Source organism: Lepisosteus platostomus, chromosome 6 (assembly GCF_059453375.1).
Source record: "Lepisosteus platostomus isolate fLepPlt1 chromosome 6, fLepPlt1.hap1, whole genome shotgun sequence".
NCBI classification, from domain to species: Eukaryota; Metazoa; Chordata; class Actinopteri; order Semionotiformes; family Lepisosteidae; genus Lepisosteus; species Lepisosteus platostomus.
The window spans coordinates 48,635,090-48,659,437 of NC_142616.1; the positions used below are offsets into that span (position 1 = coordinate 48,635,090).

General features: G+C 37.7%; 1 protein-coding gene across 2 annotated transcripts in view; it reads left to right on the plus strand.

Annotated features, from left to right (window-relative positions):
* camk1b (calcium/calmodulin-dependent protein kinase Ib) overlaps nt 1-24,348 on the plus strand; it is a 93,194-nt gene that overhangs the window by 13,417 nt on the left and 55,429 nt on the right. For both annotated transcript variants that reach the window (XM_088636162.1, XM_088636163.1), the window contains exon 2: nt 3,936-4,052. In XM_088636162.1, the coding sequence (XP_088492288.1) occupies nt 3,967-4,052 (86 nt within the window). In that variant the 5' untranslated portion in view covers nt 3,936-3,966. The remainder of the gene's footprint in view (nt 1-3,935; nt 4,053-24,348) is intronic.

The window sequence follows — 24,348 nt, forward strand, 5'->3', positions numbered from 1 at the left end:
TCTCTTTTGAACCTGTTAGAATGTGGATGATAACATCACTTTATTTGTACTTTCTATGCATTTTTAATCTTTTTCTATTATTTAATTTTAATATATCAGCAAAATAGTGGCATACTAAAATGCAGGATGGATAATTGCCAACAAAGGCAAACAAAGAAAAATACAAAACTTTACATTAAAAAGCCCCAGAGTGAGTGTTATTTTTTCCGGGTTTGTGTGTTTGAGAGAGAGGATATTGCAAGAGCTTCATTTAGTTATTAATGTTAAAAGTAAAAGGGACTCCCCCTACACCCCTCTACCCTGGTAACCAAGTGGTTGACCAACCTGGTGTCTTCTTTCTGTATCCTTCCCTCTTGGCATTGTCAGTTAAAATGAGCAGTGTCTAGTACAACTGAAAGATCATCTTCCTGAGAGTGATAAGGAAGTTAAGACTCTTCAGTTTACATTACAAACTGTAAATAAACTGTAGTGTAGGAATTTACAGGCCACCTGTATTGATTCACAGTTAAAAATTAACAGGATAGGTTACATTCTTCTGTCATATGACACAGGATGTTTCTTTGCCTTGGCAGTGTCTCCAGTAATGCAAATATAAAGGTGTGACTGCATTCAGTGCCCTCCAAAAGTATTGGGACATCAAAGTAAAAAAAAAATCGTTTATTAGTCAAGCAATTTGTATTTGTGATCATGAGACTAATATCAATGTTAATTACATTGATTGTTAATAATATTCTGCAAATGTCCTGGAGGCAATATCTGCGTGAAGTTTGTAACCTGCTCACCAAAATCTTAGTGTACATCTGAGGTTGCCTGGCCCTTGCTGCAGCCGGGATTCGTGCCTATTCTTGGGGTGCTCTGACGTCAGTTTTTTCAAATGAAATTTGCTTCTGCATCTTGTCCTAGCTAATCTAAAATTTTACATTTCTGTTTCCATTAGACGTATGTTTTGGGTCATGCTACATGGTGTAGCAAGGTCCAATTAATAAGGAACCATTTTGTGTACATAAGCAAACAAAATGTCTCTAAACCTTAGAATGGATTCTGGTGTTGCCATTATCGGTTATATCATCAATAAAGACAAGTTGCAGAGGCAGCCATACTGTCGAGTCCATGGCATTATTCCACCATACTTGGCATGGAGGTGGTGTTCTTTGGAGCATTTGCAGTCCCTTTATTTCTCTACACTTTACCCTTTCCTGATTTTCTTATCCTTGTACTTCTGAACAAATCAGAATCCGTCTTTTCTGTTCCTGGTGCTGGTGAGAGATTTACAGTACATCTTGCAGTATAGCCTTTGTAATTTTGCTGTCTCAGTCTTTTGCAAATTGTGGATTTTGATATCTTCATCTTGTGCTCTGTAGATCGTTGTTTTAATCAATTTTTGTCATCAGTTGCAAGTAGAATGTATTGTACGTACTGTATATTTCTTGGCTGACCTGGTTTTAGCCAATTGGCTGTGGTTTATTTCTTCTCCTGTATTTTGCAATATGTCAATTGTGGTATATCCACTTTCAATGCTGTTATTCTGCTAAAGTTTATTTTTTTCAGTTTCATCACTGCATTTGTATTTAACAAACTTCTTTGGTTTTCCTTTTAACGTTCTAATATGGACTCTAAACACCAAAGTCATAGTGGCACAAGTTGTCAGCCTGCTAGCCAATTGTACCAGTAATTTTGCTACGTAAAAAAAAAGGGAATATAAAAAGAATTTCAACATTATCCATTTCTTTAATTAACCCAAGAAATGAATTGACATTACTAACATAGAAAATAACGAGCAAAAATGTATCTATCAGTCATCTTCACATAAGATGATAATTATTAGAGTTTATAGTAAAAATCCCATATTAGACTTTACTGTCCCAATACCTTTTGAAGGCACTGTATATGTCCATTGCTGTATTGTGACAGTTAACCTGAGAGACAGGAGAGGCTTGGGGATATACTGGTTTAGTTATTTATTTGACATCTTTATCCATGACAACTTACATAAGTCATAAGTGAATTACACAGTGTAGTGAGAGATACAGTGAAGGTAGGCATACAAAAAAACCTACTGAACTCATAAATACAGCTCTGCTCTAGCTACACAAGGAGTAATTTTGAAGAAAATGAGCTAGATAAAATTAATTATACTGATGGCTTATGAATTCACAGCAGAAACATGGTGTTTTTGGAAAGAGACTGTGTAATTGATATCCCTGGACTTATCTGTTAAACATGCTGCATATAAATAGTATTTCAAATCTTAAGTTTATGACATCTGAAAGAGATAAACACATGCTTGTATGTATCTTTTCTCATATCTGTATGTATCTGTATCTATGTAATAACTTTTTCCATTAAGTACGATCATAGTACCGTACAGTCCAATAACTATCAGTCCAAAACTGACTGTGATCTATCAGAATATTGCAGTGGTGTTTAGAGTGTTGCTCTTTCTCTAATGTTATTATAAATTATAGTGGACAAAGCACACTACTATTGTATTGCTATAAATAGTGAGGTTTTTAGTCCCTAAAGAAGCAGGAGTCTCAGGGCTCATGGTACTATCATAAGTTTTGCAGTTTGTACGTAAAGCAAAATGAAATGCTCTATTCAGGCTGTCTCTATAAATGCTGCTGATGTATTTTCTTCTCTAGAGAAGTAAGGCTGTTTCTGATCAGTACAATGTACATCATTTAAAAAAAGGAGGTTTTGGGCAATGTGTTTATTTTCAGGTGCTGACTATGCTAAATGTATGCCAATATATTCATGATGTGCAACAATAGCACTAATGAGAGTAATGAGATATGTGTGTTATTCAAAAGTCAAAAGAGCTGAGGCCTTCTTTGCAGATAGAGAAAGATGCCCTTTTTAAAGGAGAGAGAAAGAATTTAGGTGGAGAGCCTGAAGGACAGTGATACTCCTTTGTGGGCCAGGCACACGGTTTGATAGAAGAAGAGATTCTTACCATACTCTGACAAAGCACAGTTTTCACCACATTCAGATGAAGCACAGTAAAAAAACAGTTTTGTTTGTTTGCCTCAGGTGTTTGAAGCTAATTTATCAAAATTGGCTTTAATGTACATTTTTTACAGCAACATTTTTGTGCTTTTTAATGGACATAAAGTATTTTAAAGTATTTTCTACTCTACAGAAAACTATCGCGTCCAAATGCTGTTGTTTACACTTCCTAAATTTCTTTCTTATATAGTCAGGACACTCAAATTTAAAGTGCCATTCCATATGATGACCTTCTTTCAGAATCACTTAGTGTTCAGGCATTCCTTATAAGGGCTGTGGCACTTTTTGACACAAGGCCTCCAGGAGTTCAGTTCAAGCTTCTTTGTCTTTTGAGGAAATTTGTTTTATAGCACTCTCCCAACATAACACAATGACAGGCAAAATTTAACAACCAAGAACTACCAGTGTTACAGCAAGTTAAGGGAGAAGAGATTTGCAATACATTATTTGAAAGAGATATTACAGTGGAAATGAAACTTTTCCTGTGTCTATAAGTATAACACCTGGTGACACAGTGGCATCTCCCAGATGGGAGAAGTGTGAACTTGCAGTGGAGGAGTTGAGAGGCACAATCTATAATACACTTTGCTTTCTTTGCTTTGGAGCAGGATATTTAAGGCACTTTGATTTTCCCCAATTAATCTGCTACTTATTTTGACTCATTTGCCAAACTAGCAAGAAAGACAGTATGTCATTTTCAATAATAAAGTGAGTCTTGCTGTACAAATGTTATGCTAATGAATTCAAAAGCACACAATTTGATAAGGGGCATTCTTCTTTGTGAATTCCGCTTCCTTATGGGTATATGATGCATGTTACAGGACAGTGTTGATTAATCTTAGCTGGCATTTAAGAAGCTTTTTTGGAAGAAGCACAGTAAATATTGTGTTTCTCACTCACTAAAGTGTCTGCCCTCTGCTTGCCTACAGTTCTTCTGCTGTTCATTGCAACACAAGTAAGATGCCTTTGGGTGACGACGGAAATGCCTGGAAAAAGAAAACTTCAGATATTAAAGAAATGTATGACTTCAAAGAAGTTCTGGGAACGTAAGTACCAACTCCATAAGTACATTTCTATATTCAGTTGAAAAAAACAATGCTGTTTCCATTTTTCTACATAACTCTTAAATGTTTTTTAAATTGCATAAATGGGAATGGGATGAGTTTGATGTGAATGTTGTGTGACTGCCTATCAATGGCTAGGATATTGTATATATACTTTCTGTGATGTCCTGAAACTTATGTGACCTGTGACCTGTTAGTATTAGAGCGACCATATACAATTCTATTGTTTTTTTTCCAACATCCCTTATGAAAAAGTTTCCTTCATTGTCTGGTAGATTCTATATTGGATGGTCCTGGCAAAGCATAGTGAATATTTATGCTTTTGAGGTTGAATTTTTTCTTCATATTTCTTGAGTGTTGTAATAATAATACAGTATCTCCTTAAATGTTGTACAGTGCTTTGTCAGTCTTGGGGATTCTGATCTTTTGCCTCAGGTAGGGAATTCATGCACCACCCAAGTGCTTTTCACTGGTGACACACTACAGTCTGTTCTATATCAGCAGCTCCAAATTAGAACAGTGGAATGAGTTTAATTTGTGGGGAAATTTCAGTCCGCAGAATTGAGCCCATAAGAGGTCTGTATCCTTAATTGGACCAGTGCTGTTGGATATTGAATGACCAGCATAGGTAGATCTTGATTTATGTGGCACTCCTAGCCAAAAGGTTGAAATCCTACATAAAAAAACACGTATACATATTTGTTCATGTAAAATGCTTACATTTTTTAAAATAGCTGTACAAAATTTTATTTTAAAACTAAATATATGTTAATGTTTATCAATTTTATGAAAAACATAAAGGTAAATGGTGGGTGATAAACACTATGAAAAAAGCAGGAGTCATGTACCCATAGATACATATGGATGGAGCATCTATGGTCATTTTGATCTTACTGAGTCTGTTCTTTGCTGTTGATTTTAAAGTTTTTTTTTCATTATTTTTTTACAATTACTAATTGCCTTATTTAATAATGTTATTTATATATTGAATTTTCAAGTTCACGTTTATTTGTTATTCCAGCCATTAGCAAGCATACAGAGGAGCGAGATAATATTTCTACAGGTCTACAGTGGGAATACAGACAAGACAATGCTATAGAAAAATGCTGACATAGACATTTTCTGACAGGGTACATTAAGTGCAATGTGGATAGTGCAATTTACTTTACAGGATTGTCCAAGAATACATCAGACAGTATGCCTGACATTGGGCAAAAAATAACTTAAGTTTCTAGATTTGGAGTAGGTGCAGTAGGTAGCAGGGTGTTGAAGAGCCTGGCAGCCTGTGGAAAAAATCTGTTATGGAGTCTGGTGGAGCTGGTCCATATACTGCGATACCAGATGGTAAGATGGCAAAGAGGTTGCAGGAGGGGTGGGAGGGATCGTCCACAATACTGGAGGCTTTTGTGTGTGCCATGGTTGTGGTATGTGTCCTGAATGGATGTCAGGGAGGCTCCAATGATGTTTCCTGCCGTATTGACCTTACAATTCCCAAACCAAACAATGATACAGTTCGTCAAGTTGCTCTCGATGGTACCTCGAATGTGGATAGTATGGGGGAGGGAAGTTTTGCCCTTCTCAGTCGCCGCAGGAAGTGGAGACGTTTTTTAGCTAGGGAGGTGGTATTGATGGTTCAAGTGAGGTCATCTGTGATATGCACACCAATGAAACTTAGTACTTCTAGCTGTCTCCACAGGGGAGTTGTTGATGTGCAGTGCGGAGTGATCAGCGCGGGCCCTCCTGAAGTCCGTTATCATCTCTTTGGTCTTGTTGTTTAAGCACCAGTCTGCTGGTTGCTCCACCTCCTGTCTGTATGGTGCCTCATCGTTGTTACTAATGAGGCCCACCACTGTCGTGTCATCAGCAAACTTGATGATGTAATTTGCACTGTGCTTAGCAGTGTGGTCATGAGTTATCAGTGTAAACATGAGTGGGCTGAGCACACAGCCCTGGGGGGTTCTGATGTTCAATACAGTGGTACTAGAGATGTTGTTATCAATCTGGACTGTCTGAGGTCTCTCAGTCAGAAAGTCCAGAATCCAGTTGCAGTTTTTCAGTCAGTTTCTGGAGGATGATTGTGTTGAATGCTGAACTGAAGTCAGTGAACAGCATTCTTACATAAATGTCCCCCATATCCAGATGGGACAGGGCAAGGTGAAGGGCGAGGGATAAGGCATCATCTGTAGACCGGGTGGGATGATAGGCAAACCAGAGGGGGTCCAGAGAGGTTGGGAGTCTGGACTTAACTTGGCCCATAACTAGCCTTTCGAAGCACTTCATGATAATTGGTGTGAGTGCCACGGGGCGATAGTCATTGAGACAGGACACAGTAGTCTTTTTTGGCACTGGTATAATTGTGGTGGTCTTGAAACATACAGGGATGACCACCTGGCACAGGGAGATATTAAAAATGTCTGTAAAAACATCAGCTAACTGTGCTGCACAATCCTTGAGCACGCAACCAGGTTAATTGTTAGGTCCAGCGTGGGTTACCTTTTGCTAGTGTCTTCTTCACATCAGCTGCGGACAGGCAAAGCACCTGATCACTGGGAGGAGCTATGGTGTTTTCCGCAGGCACTGTATTTAGTGCTTCAAATTGCGCATAGAAGTTATTGAGCGCATCCGGTAGGATTTTAAAGATTTTGATTAACAAGGCTTTATTTACTGTGCCCTGATTTTTACTTGTAAGATTTGTTTGCACAGTAGCTTAATTACTTTTATATTTGCAATCTATGGCAAGGACATTTTACTGTTTTTTGTGAGCAGCCATATCACCCTGCAACTCACAACTGGCAACCCACTGAAGCTCAGCAGGTGTGAGCCAGGTCAGTACCTGGATGGTACTCTCTGCGGTGACTAAAAATCCCAGGGTGTTTCTTGGAAAAAGTAGGGGTGTAACCCCGGCATCCAGGCGAAATTTCCCATTGGCCCTTACCTATCATGGCCTCCTAATAATCCACATCTATGAATTGGCTTCATTACTCTGCTCTCCCCCACACTGATAGCTGATGTGTGTTGAGCATTCTGGCGCACTATGGCTGCTGTCGCATCATCCAGATGGATGCTGCACATTGGTGGTGGTGGAGGGGAGACCCCATTACTGTAAAGCGCTTTGAGTGGAGTGTCCAGAAAAGTGCTGTATAAGTGTAAGCAATTATTATTTATTAAGTAAGTGTGAGACTGGCTGATGAATAGTAGCTGGAAGACACTGAGACAGTGACTACAACAGCGCAACAGTGCAAGTCAAGTGACTCTATTCATTGCGGTGGGCACCTGGTAACAGTAGCGTGTATTGTCTCAAACACTCCTCCCAAGTTGTCTGTGGCTAGTTGCCAAAGTGCGTTAAATTGAGAATGTAGCCTAAAATAAGAAGTGGTGTATGTTCTTGAAGTATTAAGAGCGCACATCTTTAGAGTGAATAGTATTACTGATTCTTTTATCCAGAACAAACTGCATTTTTACATATTGATACAGCTGGGAATTTTGATAAACAAATCTAATGAAGTACCCACTTGAGATCTAAACCGAAACCTTTCAGTTGCAGCACATAGCGAGCTGTACTTGCAGTTCCACACTGTTCAGTTAAATGATATGACTTCATAAATGCCATTTCAAACTGGCAGTGATATGGCACTGCACCTACCTGGAAATTTAGTCTATTTTGTGATGTAAATTGGAGGTTTTACATGTTACTGTGTACATTTTACTTTTCGTTTTGGTTTGAAATGCCCTCATCAATACTGATTCTTTCTAACCCTGAAATAAAAAAGTAGCATTGCAGTTCCTCTTTGACTTTTGAGAAAACTGGCCTTGGTGTGAGTGTGTGTGTGTTTGTGTCTGTCTGCCTTGCATTGGACTGGCTTCCCATACAGGGTGTATCCTGCCTTGTTGCCTGTTGTTTGCCGGGACAGGCTCTGGCTCCTCCACGACCCTGAATTGCATGATGTGGAAAGAAAATGGATGGAAAAGGAGAAGTTGCTTTATAAAGCAATCCAAAAAGAACAGAACCCAGTTAAAGAAAAAGAGTTTGAAGAACTAAAGTACACAGTAGAAAAGATATTAAACTAAGAGTAATACAGTGCCTTCAGAAAGTATTCCGACCCCTCCACATTTGACATAATGACAATGTGAAAACACATTTTTAGGATTTTTTGCAAATTAATTAAAAATGAAAAACTGAAGTCTCCCATTTACAAAAGTATTCAGACTCTTTATTCAGTACGTTGTAGGTCAACCTTTAGCAGTAATTACAGCTGCGACTCTCCTTGGGTATGCTTCTACCAGCTTTAAACTCCTGGATTTGGGCAGTTTCTCCCATTCTTCCCTGCAGATTCTCTCAAACTCTTGTCAGATTGGATTGGAATATCCACAGATATTCTGTAGGGTTCAATTCCAGGCTTTGTCTGGGCCACTCGAGGACATTCAGAGACTTGTTCCGAAGCCATCCCAGCATTATCTTGGCTGTGTGCTTCAGATCATTGTCTCACTGAAAGGTGAATCTTCGCCCTAGTCCAAGGTTGTGTGTACTCTGAAGCAGGTTTTCTTCAAGGACCTCTCTGTATTTAGCTCTGTTCATCTTTCCCTCAATCCTGACTAGTTTCCCAGTCCCTGCCACTGAGAAGTATCCGCACATCGTGATGCTGTCACCACCATGCTTCACCCTAGGGATGGTATTAGCCAAGTGATGAGTGGTACCTAGTTTTTACTGGACATGGAGTTCAATTTTTGTCTCATCAGACCAGAGAATCTTTTTCCTCGTGCTCTCAGGGTCCTTTAGGTGCCATTTGGCAAACTCCATGTGGATTGTCATATGCCTTTTACTCAGGAGTGGCTTCCATCTAGCCACTCTACCATAGAGACCTGATTGATGTAGTGCTGCAGAGATGGTTGTCCTTCCAGCAGGTTCTCCCATCATTACACAGGAACTCTGAAGCTCTGTTAGAGTGGCCATTGGGTTCTTGGTCACCTCCCTGACCAAGGCCCTTCTTGCCAAAATACCCAACCAGCAAGACAAAAGAAATGATCTTCGACTTTCAAAGGAATAAGTCTCCGCTGAACCCTGTTTCCATCCAGGGTGAGGACGTAGAGAGCGTACATTCCTACAAGTACTTAGGGGTACACCTGGATGATAAGCTGGAGTGGTCTGGTAACACTGACGCCCTGTACAAGAAAGGTCAGAGCCAACTCTGTTTTCTTAGGAGACTCAGGTCCTTTGGTGTGTGTGGAACACTGCTACACATTTTTTATGAATCAGTGGTGGCGGCGGCCATCTTCTAAGCTGTTGTGTGCTGGAGCAGCAGCATCATGACAAAAGATGCAAATAAGCTCAATAAACTTATCAAGAAGGCTGGCACTGTGTTGGGGATGAGCCTTGACCCCATGGAGGTGGTGGCTGAGAGGAGAATGCCGACCAAGCTCAGAGCCATCATGAACAACACCTCTCATCCGCTTCATGGGACTGTTACTGGGCAGCGGAGCACTTTTAGCAACAGACAGCTCCAGCTACGGTGTTCAAGGGAACGTTTCCGCAGGTCTTTCCTCCCGGCGGCTGTCAGGGTGTATAACGCTGCCCTAGGCTAGGACTGTTAGCCCTTCATTTGCTCGTCTATGGACAGCATGTTTGCTCCATTGTACTTTTTGGACAATCAGTCTATATAAACCTATGCACATTTTGCACATACTTTATTGTTTTTACAGTGACTATGATCAGCACATTTTGCACACACCTACAGTATATATTTATTTTGTTGTCTTTTGTTTTATAACTATTCTGATGTCTGTTTTGCTTGTCTTGGGCTGGACTGCTGTAACACATCAATTTACCTACGGGATTAATACAGTATTATCTATCTCTATCTATCTATCAATTTGGCCGGACAGCCAGCTCTAGGAAGAGTCTTGGTGGTTCCAAACTTCTTCCATTTGAGAACGATGGAGGCCACTGTGCTCCTGGGAACCTTCAATGCATTGCCAATTTTTTTATACAATTTTCCAGATCTGTGCATTGACACAATCCTATCTCAGAGGTCTGTGAAGAATTCCTTGGACTTCATGGCTTGGTTTTTACTCTGCCATGCACTGTGAACTGTGTGCCCTTATAAAGACAGGTGTGTGCCTTTCTAAATCATGTCCAATCAAGTGAATGTTGCCACAGGTGGATTACAATCAAGTTCTAGAGACATCTCAAAGATGATCAAAAGAAATAGGATGCATCTGAGCTCAATTGGGAGTGTCATAGTAAAGTGTCTGAATACTTTTGTAAATGGTTAATTTCAGATTTTAATTTTTCAAACTTGTTTTCACTTTGCCATTATGGGGTATTGTGTGTCGATTAATGACGATTAATGACAAAAAAAGAATTAAATTCATTTTGAAATAACAACACAACAAAGTGTGGAAAAAATGGAGGGGTCTGAATACTTTCTGAAGGCATTGTAAGTAATAGAAATAAATTAAAGTTTTTTTCAGTGTTTTTTATGGCACAAAAACAGTTAAATATAAGAAACTCCAAAATAAAAATCTGATTCTTCAAGAAGATTACATTAATTTAAATCTAATGTCTTAAATGATTATTTCACTCAGGTGTTTACCAAGAAGGAATAGACAACATGCCTCAGGTTGAGCAAACAGAGTCCTATATCAAATATTATTAGCATAGAAGAGACCGAAGTATTGCATGTATTAGAAGCACTAAAGATAAAGAAATCTCCAGGGCCCAACGGTATTCTACCCGTTGTACTTAAGGAACTGAAATTATTCATAGACCATTAACAAACTCCTTCCAGCAGTCTTTCTAGAAAAGGGTGATACCCACTGAGCATTAGAAAATTGCTAATGTAGTGCTGGTCTGTAAAAAGGGTGACAAATCAGCCAACAGGTTATTAACCAATACATTATTTTTTATTATATGCAAGGCAATAGAAACAATAGTTCTTACTAAAGCAGAGGATCATCTGTTTGGCCCTAAGATTCTTAGGGATAGTCAGCATGGATCTAGAAAAAAATGGGGCGGAGCGGTGGCTCTGTGGCTGGGCGGTTCGTATCCTGCAGCTGGCAGAGGAATCCTGCTCCGTTGGGCCCCTGAGCAAGGCCCTTAACCCCAGCTGCTCCAGGGGTGCCGTATAAATAGCTGGCTCTGACCCCAAGCTTTTCTCCCTGTCTGTGTGTCTCATGGAGAGGAAGTTGGGGTATCCTAATACAAGAAATTGTACAGGTATATGGCCAATAAAGTGATTTTATCTTAAAAGATCTTGCAAAAATTACTTGCTAGAGTTCTTTGAGCAAGCAAAAGCTGTAATGGATGTATACAGGTCTTAAGGTATGTTGTATTTAATATTTCTGAAGGGTTTTGGTAAAAATGAAAAAAAAATGTGTTTGGACTGTGAGTTGGTTAAGATATAGAAAAGACTGCAGATAGGGAATGAAAGCTCAAGTTGGATTAATGTAGTTAATGGAGTACCTCTGGAATCTGTACTGCACTGTCCTTCCTAATTTACAGTATATCAATGATCAAGATAATGCTATAATTAGATAATTCCTAAAGTTTGCATACACATCATTTTTATATTCTTGACCCCATGAGAAGACAATAAACTCTCCTATATTGTACAATGTTCTTGTTTAGAATACTCTGGACCATTTTAGTCATTAACATGCAAAAAAGATATTGCTGCTCATTCCAGAAAAGAACAATACAATGCACAAAGTTCAGTCTTTCTTTTCCAGTTTGGACAGAGAAGACTATGATGTGACCTAATTTATACATTCAAAATTCCAAATGGCGTTTAAAGTGCCAGTTCAGAGTCAACACTGAAACATAAACCAGAGGACATAAATTGAACCTACTGTATGACATTGAAAACTGGAAACCATTGTTTTAACTGGTCTGTGTAAATATGGCTCAAGCTGCCCAGCTGTTGTTGAAGCCAATACCCTTGGTTCTTTAAAAAATAACTGGATAAGATTTTTGGCAATCACCTAATGAAAAAATGTACTGAACTAGATGGGTGACTCCTTCTTGTTTATAGGTGTTATGTTTTTTTGAATTGCCTTTTTTTGTAAAACTGTGAGTAAAGGCAACGTGCACATCTTTGTTTTGGCAGGATTAAGGTAAATAAGGCTAAGCTTTATAGGTGGTTTTAGGATAATCTTGTCAATAGTTTGCTGTGGATCAATATTTAAAGCCCTGCTCTTTGCATGAGTAAAGCTTGTAACTAGACCTTGGGGTTACATGTGAGTTAGACATGATTTTCTTTAAGAATTTATTTAGGACATTTTTGACTATTTAAAGTGCCTTTGATGATCACTCAGTTCTCTCAGTTGAAGCTGTGGTATCTTTGTTCTTTAAATAGATGCATCAATTTGTATGGCTTTAAATAGCCTGTGTGGAAATCTCTCTGGGATTTAGATTAATGTATCGTGCGTGTGCTTGTAGCCTGACTTTTTCAGCTACAGTATATAACAAGTGCCTCTGACATTGATCCACAAAATCCTACATCAGTCCCCATCACTGACTTCAATTCAAATTTGAAAGGGTACTGTAGATTCTAGCTGTGAACAATAGCAATAATCTGGAGATGTATTAGTTAAAGGTTTTGATAAATATCTCAGTGTTCTTTGCTTTACTGACTAGTTAGGACATGTAAGAAAATACTAATTTAAAAGTCAATCAAACCTTTGATCCACCATCCAGTTTCAGGTTCCACAGGAAGATTTTGGTTTATCAGGCATCTCTTTATGTTCTCAATAGGAAACTATTTTCAATTACTGGTTATGGAATTTGCTGATACCAGCAATGTTTTAGATCTAGGTTTTCATGTATATATGGTGTATACCTTTTCACATTTGTGAAAGTATGAAGAAATTTCACTGTATGTTAACCAACCTCATTGTAATGCAATTTTTAAACGACTTACACTTTTTACGCCCAGTGCAGTCATTGTCAACAAAGAAGCCTGAGCTGCCCATGGTGATTTAAATGTAAATCCATGGTCAGTTCAGGGTTGGGGCTGGAATGTAAATTCCCAGATATACAATAGTGGCTCTGACACTCACCTGGCTAGTTGTTTACATTTAGAATTATCCATATCAAACGACAAATTCTGTAATTCAAAAGGCAAATTTAGAAAATCTACAATCTCTCCAGAGGTGCACACTTTGGGAAGAAAGGCTCTTACAATGGAAAGATTAGCCCCTTGTCTGTTGTTGTAGATTTGTTTTGTATCCATTATTTAATGAACATGTTGAGTATTATTTGTGTTGAATCCTCTGGTGGATATAAGTACCCTTGTATTGTTTTCTTGACTACATTTTCTATGTTTTATGTTAAGTGAAGTGCTCCAGGCAAAGGCTAGTGCACAAAGAACAAGGAGTGACCCCAACATCCTTTCCCATACCAAAAGAGACACCTATTGACCTCCTTAATTCATTTAATCTGAAAGCCCTGAAACTCACACATTTTTCCTTTTAGGAATTTAAACAGTGGCCCCCAGAGGCTAACGGAAATGAACAGCTGGAATTCTTTTAGCTTGAGATAAAAGATAAAATACTTTGTCAAGTAGGTCTGCCACAGCTTAGTTTTAACAGGCAAGCAGTTTGTTTAATCAGCACATACAGGTTTAGAATGTGATACCTTTTTAGAGAGCTGGTGTATAAGTACTGGTAAATCCCTGGAACAAGGTTACTCAACAGCTTATTTTACAGATTTCAGAAGCTGTAAATGTACTGCAAATTTAAACTAGGGCATTTAGTTGGAGTTTTCTAGTCTTCTAAACTGACACAAAAATAATTCTGAAAGAGCGCTGTCTTGATATAATGCCAACCTGACTACACTGCGAAGCCTCTGTTTTTGAAGATTGTAGTGCTACTGTATATACACTTTGCCTTATCTGGCACAACACTTGCTTTATGGAAAAACTGGAGGGAAGGAACTTTGAATTTGGAGGATTGTAGAGTGGTGGAGGTGTTAGCTTTTTTAACCCATCTTGCTGCCAACAACAAAATTAGCATGCTTTTGAAGAATATTAAGGTATTTCCCCAGTACTTTAAGAGCAGTTTGTCTGCTGAGAGTTCAGCCCAACATATGAAATTTATAGCTGTGAAAATTTATTTCAACAAATCATCTTGTGTATTTGCATAATGTATGCATTATGATTTAACCTTGTTCTTTGTTCTTCTTTCACCACTGCTAAATATTCAGCAAAAATCAACTTGTCATTAATGCAATAGTTCTATAGTTTCATATCTGACTAATCACCAAAGCATTTGGTCTCTTCTTTTTTCCAGTAATAAACTTTTAATATTAGTTTTTCCTGCACATGTGGCATTGTTTAAATCTTGCATGATGAATTGGCAGAACTTTTCTTCAGTTGTAATTTTTGGTGAATCCTTCTGTTGTTCCTTGGCAGTTTTGTATAAACTCTCATTTTCAAATACAGTCTTAGATGCGGTGATCCAAATGGCCATTCATCTCTCCTCAAGGAGAACCTCTTTTACAACTGGACAAAAATCATCCATGACACCAGAGGTCTTTCTGTCAGGAATAATTATTTTCTGCTTTAATATTTTTTAATGCCCATCTGCACCAACATGCATTCTTGATGAGTGAAGAGCATGGTAGCAGAACTATGGCACCTACAGACATAAGAAGCAGCTAAAATGTTTGACGAAAAGGCAAGGCTTGTGTTTGGCATTCCTAGATTAGCAGGAGTGCAGAACAGATGAAAATACTGTTTTCCACATAAGAAATTGTTCATGCAAGTTAAAGCTTGCTACATTTTTGATGATGTTTCCAAAGGTTGGTTTCTCATGACATCCCCCTCAAACTGGTCCTAGAGATGTTCTAGAATCTTTGCTGAAAAATCTTCAGAAGGGAAAGTTCTGCTTCCTGCAGATTGCTGAAATTCTGCACCCTTGCCCAACAACAAATGTAACTTTGTAATTTATTTTATCTGTAATGGCCTAGGTGGTGGAATCAGTATGAGGTTTTATCATCTGTTCAGATGAAGTTTGCCTAGGTTTACTTACTGAATGAAGACTTATCCTGTATGCTTATTTGTAGATTATTTAGCAGGGTATGTTTCTTTTGTATTTTAGAGATTAAATATCTTAATTCTCGGATCGCACTTTTAAAAACATATCTTCTTGTTATTGAGAGGGTCTCTGTGAACTTAATATTGTCCAGATGCTTTCTGTGGATGATGACGTACGTACAGTACTGTATCTGCTACACTTTTCCCATACTATGGGGTGCACAGATGCCTGTGGTTGGTTAATAAACAATTTTTTATGGGGCTCATTTACCTACTGAATATTTTCTACTGGTGTTATTTTAATTATATAAATGTATTTTGGGTAATTAAATTATGTAGTGAAATAATTTAAAAACGGTCTTCTGTTTTTGCAATCCCTTTGTCTGTACTTGTGTGTCACTCAGTATCTCAAAAGGGACATTATATGCACAAGGTCAATTCTAGGGTTGGGTACTGCCTCTGGAAAACGTACCACGGTACACTATAAACTATTTTTCTGGTTTATATATAGAGACTCTCTAATAGTTTGATTTTGTGATTAGTAAACAAATTGAGTTGTATACAATATAAAGTAATGGAAATTATGAATTAGAAATAACACTGAACAGTGTAACAGAATTTAATGACATGCAGATTTTTATCAATAATTAAATGATTAAATCTTTTTTCACAAGGTATTGGAGGTTAATTGTGCTTGGAAATTCAAAATATGACAGGTGCTTGTAAGTTGTAACATTTTTTCTTTACAATGAGTAAAGTTGACATTCACATCCTTATGAAACGTTTAGTATGTTCGATTGCCCTTGGCTAGTTCATATAAAATTTCAAAGAATCCTCAATACTTGCTGAGACAATACATTCTATATTGGCTTAAACAGCAACGGTAAGACAGTCTTACTTGCAAAAAAAAACATGATCAAGACTAGACTTCCTTCCCAACTAGAGTTACAGTAGAATCAGAAAAACTAGATAAAACAGTACATGTTCAATAGGTCATTGGGAATGCCCGTATCGATGAAAGTTGAGGTAGTTCTGAACCAATCAGCTGCGATTATTTCCACGATTTCCAAAACACGTTGCACATTTCTAAACTTACTAGCCAATGATATGCGGGAAATACCTTTAGTATGACTTTTTTCATTAATATTAATAGTAATGCTTATGGGATTTTTAATTACCACAGAGAGTCAGGACCTCGGTTTAACATCTCATCCGAAGGACAGAGCCTGTATACATTATAGTGTCCCAGTCACTATACTGGGGCATTAGGACCCACATGGGAGTGCCCCCTGCTGGCCCCACTAACACCTCTTCCAGCTGCAACCTTAGTTTTTCCCAGGAGGTCTCCCATCCAGGTACTGACCAGGCTCACACCTGCTTAGCTTCAGTGAGTTGCCAGTTGTGAGTTTCAGAGTGATATGGTTGCTGCCTATTTCACCCTTTTAAAGTTTATAACATTTTTATCGCAGTCATTTTGTTCTTTGAGTCGCATTTGATTTTATTAATGTAAATAGTAGAAAGTCTTTGTTAAAATTGAAAAAATACAACCGCTGGCGGAAATTAGAAAGCGTACCGGTACGGTCTAAAACTTACCGCGGTACATATCGCGCGACTGAAGAACCGCGGTTTACCGGTTTACTGGTTTTACCGCGCGCCTCTAGTCAATTCACAGAAAGGGTTGGTCTAATTATAGGTCATCTGCTTCGCTTCAGGTTTCCCACATGGCTTTTTATTCCTGCCACACATTGCTCTTGTGGTTGCTTACGAAACAATATGCAGTGGTTCTCCTATCGTTTTCTAAGAATTAAGTCCATTTTAGTAAGTTTTTCTTTTCCATCTTGAAATAAATGTTTTTTTTTGTGGTTCACATTATATTGATCTCTTTAAAAAAATTATTGTGATGTTTTTAAAGAGGGCATATTACAGAATAGGCTGATATTATGGATTTGTCTGTGACACATTAATACTTTAAGAAAGATGTGAGGCGTAGCCCATCAAGGCCCTGCACACTGCACTTTAACAAGGGGTTTATATGTTGATAGAAAGCTCTTTACTTTTTTAAGCAGATTACAGAGAGTTTGATAATCCAAAAATTCATTAATTGATTTATTATGACTGCTATTCTGTGGATAATCCACTGTATTTACTGCTGTTTCATGTCTGAAGTTTGCGCAAGAGATCTCTTCATTGATGGTTAATTCATTTTTATGGGAATAGTTCCTAAATTTTATTATTCTTTCCTGCTCTTGAATCTGGTTAAGGGTTGCCAGTGCTGAGTTGGCTGCAGATTTTGACCCATTGTGTACTGTAGATAAAGTAGATTATATTGTGTAACAAGATTTTCCAGTACAACACAGCTGGGGGTCATAGTGTCTGTTTCCCCCCCAGAGGAATGTTGATGTGTAATCTGTAAAGATGTAAAAAGGCTTGACTAGAAATTAGATCTATCAATGTATTAAAACGATAATGGATTGACCACCTTTCGCTTTTTTTACAACTCTCTTGTTATTTAAGCACAGGTATAGTGTAGTAAATCTTTTTAGAGCTAATGGATTTGTGGGTTTGTTTCGGTTGGCTGCTGTCATGTAGGCAGGACTTGCTGACATGTGAACACCTGCTGTGTACACTGGAGTCTTTACACCATATCAGCTGCTGAGATATTTTGGAAAGAATTGATCTTATCTGACAAAATGTATGTGTAGCTGCTCAGAGGTTGAATACAAAGCAGTTTCCCCCTTCTCCCTATAGCATTCCTTATTTGCATATTTTCTGCCCAAACGGATAACCCATGTCTGTACTTATAGACTCTCTAAGTTTGTTTTTGAGGGTTGGATTCCACTGGGTGACAGCGGACACATTTTTATTGTTTGTTCCATTACACAAGAAGTGAGGTCCCCAGTCTCATTCTCATGACTTCCTTCAGAAATTCTGTTTCACTTTGTGGTCAGCCTTCTTTCTCTTCTTCTTTAACAGTTGCACAGCTGTGTGCTCAAAACCGCTGTGACAGGGCCAAACCCCATCATTTCTGTGCATTGGTTTATTTTAGCTGAAGGTCTTATTTGCAAGTTTATTGATCAGTTTTATTGACCCATTCTAATGCATTTTTTGAATTTTTGTCTTATAATTAAACTAGCAGTCAAAACTGTCCCAAGTATTTGATCTTACTTGAGATAACATTGAGATATTAATTCTGATTCTTGTCTTTTCCTAGTATGGGTCCTTCTGATATAAATTAAATAAGTAATCAGAATCAGTGTGAAATCCATTTTTTTCCATGCTCTGATATTAAGGTGGTTTATAACCTTTCCTGTAAACCCTTAAAATTCCATATGCATTCTGTAGAGATTGTTTTATAAGCTTTAAGTTATGTAATTTTGTCAGTCTTGCCCAGGTACAGGTTAAGACTAGCATGTACGGTAGGCGTTCTCCATTTCAAGATTTCTGCAAAAACAAGTTAAGTTCTTTCAGTTTATTATGCCATGATAGGACATGTATTATTTTCTTTTTCATGTTTCCGGAATAAGGACAACAAGGCTCCTTAAGAACCAAAGAGAATGCTGGATATAAGACCACATTGCATTGTCTTTATATTTTGTAAATCCTGTGGCAGGAATTGCTCAGAGAACCCACCTCCTTTAGTGTGCTGTGAGGTTCTAGAACTTCTAAGGGGGTATTTTGACCATTCCTCTAGACAGGATTTCTCTAGGTCCTTCAGACCCTTTGGTGTACATTTGCAAACTATCTTTTTGAGTTTCAATTACAAATGTTCAGTTGGATTGAAGTTTGAAAATTGAGGTCTCCTCTCAAAGAAGTTTTTTGTGTAGTGAACAATTTCTTTGTGATTTTATATCCATGCTTTGGATCTCTGTCATGCTCGAATGTTATTTCTGAGCTTGCTGGCAGAGGTAACCAGGTATCTGGCCAAAATGTCCTGATATGTGTTGAAGTTCATGATTCCCTCTGATTTAATAAGGGCTCCAGGACCCACAGATGCAAAACCACAAGATAATAGATTCCCCCACCTATTTCACAGGAGGCCTGAGGGTTTTCTTAAAAGGAGCTTCTTCTTTTGTACGCCAAACTTAATGCTGATGAGCATGTCCACAAACGGGTGACCGGGTTGCTGGGCATAATCTTCGTGACAGGGTCCAGAACTTGAAAATCTGGGAGGACCTTGAAGTAGAGAAGCTGCTCCTCTGGATCGAGAGGGCATCTGAATAGAATGTCCCCTGGGTGCCTCACACTGGAGATATACAGTACCAAGCATGGCACATGGGGAAATGGCCCCAGGGCAGACCCAGGACATACTGGAGGGATTATATCTCTTGGCTGGTTTGGAAAAGCCTGGAAAGTCCCCAGCAGGAGCTGGAGACTGTTGCTGGGAAAGGGGAGTCTGGTCTGACTTGCTCAGCCTGTTACCACTGTGACCCCCACCAGGAGTAAGTGGTTAGAAAATGGATGGGTGAATCATCTGTAACCTAGGGCAGTGGTTCTCAAGCTTTTTGGACGAAGTACCACCCCTAATCTAACCAAAGCATCCATGTACCACCTACAAGTCATCATCTCATAATGAACCCCAGAAATTCTCAATGACCAACATGAGCGCGCGTGCACACACACTCACACATACATATAATAAATATTATAATAATAAACTTTATTTGATATAGCGCCTTTAAAGGTGGCTTCTCAAAGTAACATCATATAAAAATAATAAAAAGCACCATTTCAGTGAGAGGGGTGAGCCTGTTTAGTCGAGTAAAGCAGATGTGAATGAATTTTTCGAGCCTTGATACAATTCACAACAGAGTCTAACAGATGTTGCAATGCGTCCATTCATTTCTGCAGCAACCTCTCTAATTCGTGCATCTACACCGCTGTGTCAGCCTGTCATCGCTCTAGCACCGTCTGTACAAACTCTGACGGGTTTTATCCAGTTGATGCCATTCTCTTCGATAAATTCATTCAGAAGCTGAAATATGTGCTCTCCTGTATTTCCTCTTGGTAGCGGTTTACAGAACAGAAAGTCCTCATGGGACATACCCTCAAACTCGTATCTAACGTAAACGAGCAAATTGCCCAAATTGACTACAGACTCATCTAATTGCAGTGAAAAACATCTGCTCATCTTAACGTGCTCTGTCAGCGTACTTTTGATATAATCCTTCATTTAAATAATTCTATGACTGACTGTGTCTTTCGGGGGGCAGCAGGTCGAGCTGTTTACTAGCTTTTTCTCCACACATATGTCAGCTCTTTTGCCAACAGTAAATAAGGTTCTTCAAAAATAGTGTGGGGCTTACCTGCTTTAGCAATCCGCAAGCTTGTATTTTTCAGTGTTTCCGTTTTTATTTCCGTATTTACTTTAAGTTTTTGTTTCATACGCATGGGAGCAAAACACAGAGACGCTCGGTGTATTTTTCTCAAATTAACTTAGAACAGTTCTTAAATATTTTTATGTTATCTATCACGCTTTTCTGTGCTCACAAGATTACCAGCATTTGTAGCATGTATTTCTATGCATTCCTGTGTATACAACATTGGCATTGTTCCAAAATCACACACATTCTCCTATCTCCCTATTTGCTGGAGATATAGTAGCTTTTTTTAAAATACAATTGGTCACTTGCATCCATAGCACGCATTCCTATAGAGTGGTATAGAATTACAGAGTATCTCTTGTGTCCACTGAAGTATTAGCGCGCACTGTATCATAGTACGTAGGCTGCGTATTCGACACGTATTAAAATACAAAATATGAAAACCCATCCCGATTTTTCAGCGCACACAACACAGTTCCAGGGTCGTTTGGCGTACCACCTGGCGGCACTCCGCGTACCACTGCAGGTACGCGTACCACAGTTTGAGAACCACTGACCTAGGGGATTTTTGGACCTGGTTTTTGCTTTAGCATATTTTAGGATGTGTTTTCAGTTTTTTCAACTCTCAAAAAGGTCTATGGGACTAGTAATTTTCACCCTTTTTTCTATTCCTGGGTTTCACAGTGATTATCTCTAATGTAATCCATTGGACCTAAGCAGCAGGCAACAACTAGCACTCTTTAATTCTGTCCTTTAAGTCCGAAATAAGATATTTTTGTGAATAGAACTAACATTTTAAAGGCCAGCTTTAAAGGCCAGGCAGGTAGGCCTATATGCATTTTTGTAAATATAGCACTGAAACTGAACATCGTAAAAACATTTTTTTCAATTTTTCCATGATTCTCTAAAATGGCATTTTGTGCAGTTCATACTGTATATATCTGCCAAAAATGCCAGTATACATTAAAAAATAAAACTTTTTTATATATATATTATAACTTTTTTAGATTATATTGAACTCATATTTATAAAGTTTATTTACAAATTGAAGATTAAGTAAAATTATATTCTCTTTTGTATGCAGAAGAAAGGCAATTTGATAAAATTGTCTGACTTAAGATAAGTTATAGACTGAAAACTCAAAAATGTAGTACACCTCAAAATGGTTGTGGTAATATTACCACAGCTTACCAGTTATTTAAGTGTTATTGCGTTATATCTTTTATTATTATGTAAACTTACATCATGTAAACTTAAATTCTCCATATGATACGTTGGTCATAGCCGTAAATCACCTTGGGGTAAACTTGATTTTGTTCAATTTAATTGAACAAGCAGTAGTAAAAACCAACACATTGATCTGAGATTAGTTATATTTAGACTCAATTCAAACTATAAAAGATTAAATTTCAGACTAAAAGGGAATTTAGTGTATCCATGCAGATGGAAGCAGAATTAATAAATGTGCAGAAAACGGTATTGATGAGAGCAAAAACTTAAGAAATAAAAACGTTAATAATAATGAAAAGTTTTCAGGTGTTTATAACTTCAACTTTATATACATATTACAGTATATACTATATGGATATACACATATTGTAGCAGCCTTTTGACTTTCTCAAGTTTCATTTTCTTAAGAAAAAACATGCTGGATAGAAGTATTTTTCAAGACTTATTTCTCACATGAACATGACTACAAGCATTCACTTTTAAATAACATTCAAAGGTTCTTTTTTTTTAGTGGTAATATACCTGTTTATACATACAACAGGCATAATCAGTGATACTTAACTAATTTGGTATTATACAGAGAGGCTTTTGATTCTAGTATTAATTTGTTATATTTTTAAGGCCTCTGATAATATATCTGAGTGAGCAATGGCAGTAAGACTAGCTCTTGTTCCAGCATACAGTCACATTACGTAAACAGTAAAATTTTAAAAACATAGGAGTTGACATTATGATACAGCATTGAATCTTATAGTTTGTGTCTGGAGCCTTTAAATTTACTATTCAAGCTGACACATTTTTTAAAAATGAAATAATGTTGTTAAGTTAAGGCTGTGTCCCATAAAACACAAAGGGTTATGTTTTCAGCAGGTTAGAAAAAGTAGAAAGTCATTAATTCCAGTTTTAATGGTCTCCATTGGATCATAATACAATAATTTTATGACATTTTGGAAAGTTTTTAGCTGCTGTATAGGAAACTCTTTATTTAATGCATTCATCCATACAGTTTTATTTCTAAATCATTGTAGTTTCTTTCTCCTTTTTAATCTGTCATTATGAACAATATTGTAACATCACAGTTTGGAGTCTATCAGGCTAGCTGATCCCTTTTGTCCAGGGTGACTTGACATTAAATTTTATTACTAAATAATAAAACATCAACCTCATGATTGCAATAACTAAGTGTTATTATAATTAGTGGCATCAGTAATTCCATTATTGAGTTCTGTGATTAGACTTGAGCTGACAATCTTGCTGTTTGATGTCACAGGACAATTTCCCTATAACTTAACAAAGCCTGTCTGTTATTCTGTATGTGATAAACAGACACAGCTGTCTTTGAATGGATTATGATTATGGTTGATGGGAAAATGTGATTAGAACAGTTATAGATAAGAAAAATATTATTTATCTCATGTGTTCATTTTACAAGATTAAGTGAATTGCATTGCGTTTTCCCCAGCTCCTTTTCAGGCTTCCACAGAATTATTATTTTTATATCTATTGTTTTCAGCACCTCTGTAGTCCACTATTGTTTATGGAAAGAACTATGGCTCAACACATCACTCTTCTGTGAGTTAATAGTGGGCTGGTTGTCAGGGCAACAGGAGAAGACAGTTTCCATATGGATGGCAGAGTTGCTATGGAAACAAAGTTTATTTTATTTTCATAATTGTAGGCTGGTGAATCTGTATTATTTTTACAGCAAGACTTCTTGTGTTGTTTTTCTTCTCAGAAAAAATATGGAGCTTTGGGATGTTTAAATTCCAAAAATCTTCTCTCCCCCTCTAGGAAAGTTTGGCAGAGGAAGTCGAGTAGTGGAAATGACTGGAAAACATTCTGTTCAGCGCAGTGCAGAGATCAGAACTCAGAGCTGCATCTCAGTTTAGCCTTTAATAGAATTAACCCCCTGGCATGCTTCCAGTAACCCAGGTTCAGAAATCAGTTTCCCAAACAGTCGTTTCATATGTTTACTTCAAGTGTGTCTTTACTGGCATATATTTTGGGATTAGTGCTTAAGAACAGATTTGTTAACGGGTTAATTGATTAATGCAGATACAAATGCATATTCCAGACTTGTCAGTAGCATACACAAAACAAAACTGCCATCACGGTTATTTCCTTTTTTAGGTTTATATTGCCACACACTTAAAAAACAGCTTAGGTTTTTTGTGTATCCATTTCCTTCAGTAGTTACATAATAATGTGGTCATATGAAGAGCTCAGAATTCTCTACATGGAAGTTCAAAAGGGAGTTCAGTAACATTTTTGCTGTTTTCTTTGTTCTTTGACAGCACAGTAGGGAAGTAGATCACAAAAGACATATGTATGTTTTACGGCACTAATCCTTTACATGAAGGCTAACCCAATGTCATTAAAAGTTGTCTGCTTTTTAATGATGTACTGTATACAGTGCCTCTGTTTGCTTTAGTAGTTCCTCATTAGAACTTCTGTTTAATGAAGTTCTTTAAAATGGAATCTTGCTCACTACTTTGGTATGAGGGCAGCATGTTTGTGGTATGAGTGTATTTGGTGTAGTCACATATTTTATAGTCTGTTGAGTAAGGTGGTTTCCGTGTATAGTGCACTATCATGGTGAATTGTAAACAAACATTGTCAGAGCTACTTTTAGATTTTTCAGTGGTGCGAGACATTTTACGAGGTGCAGATATTACTCTGATATCTACACACGCTAAG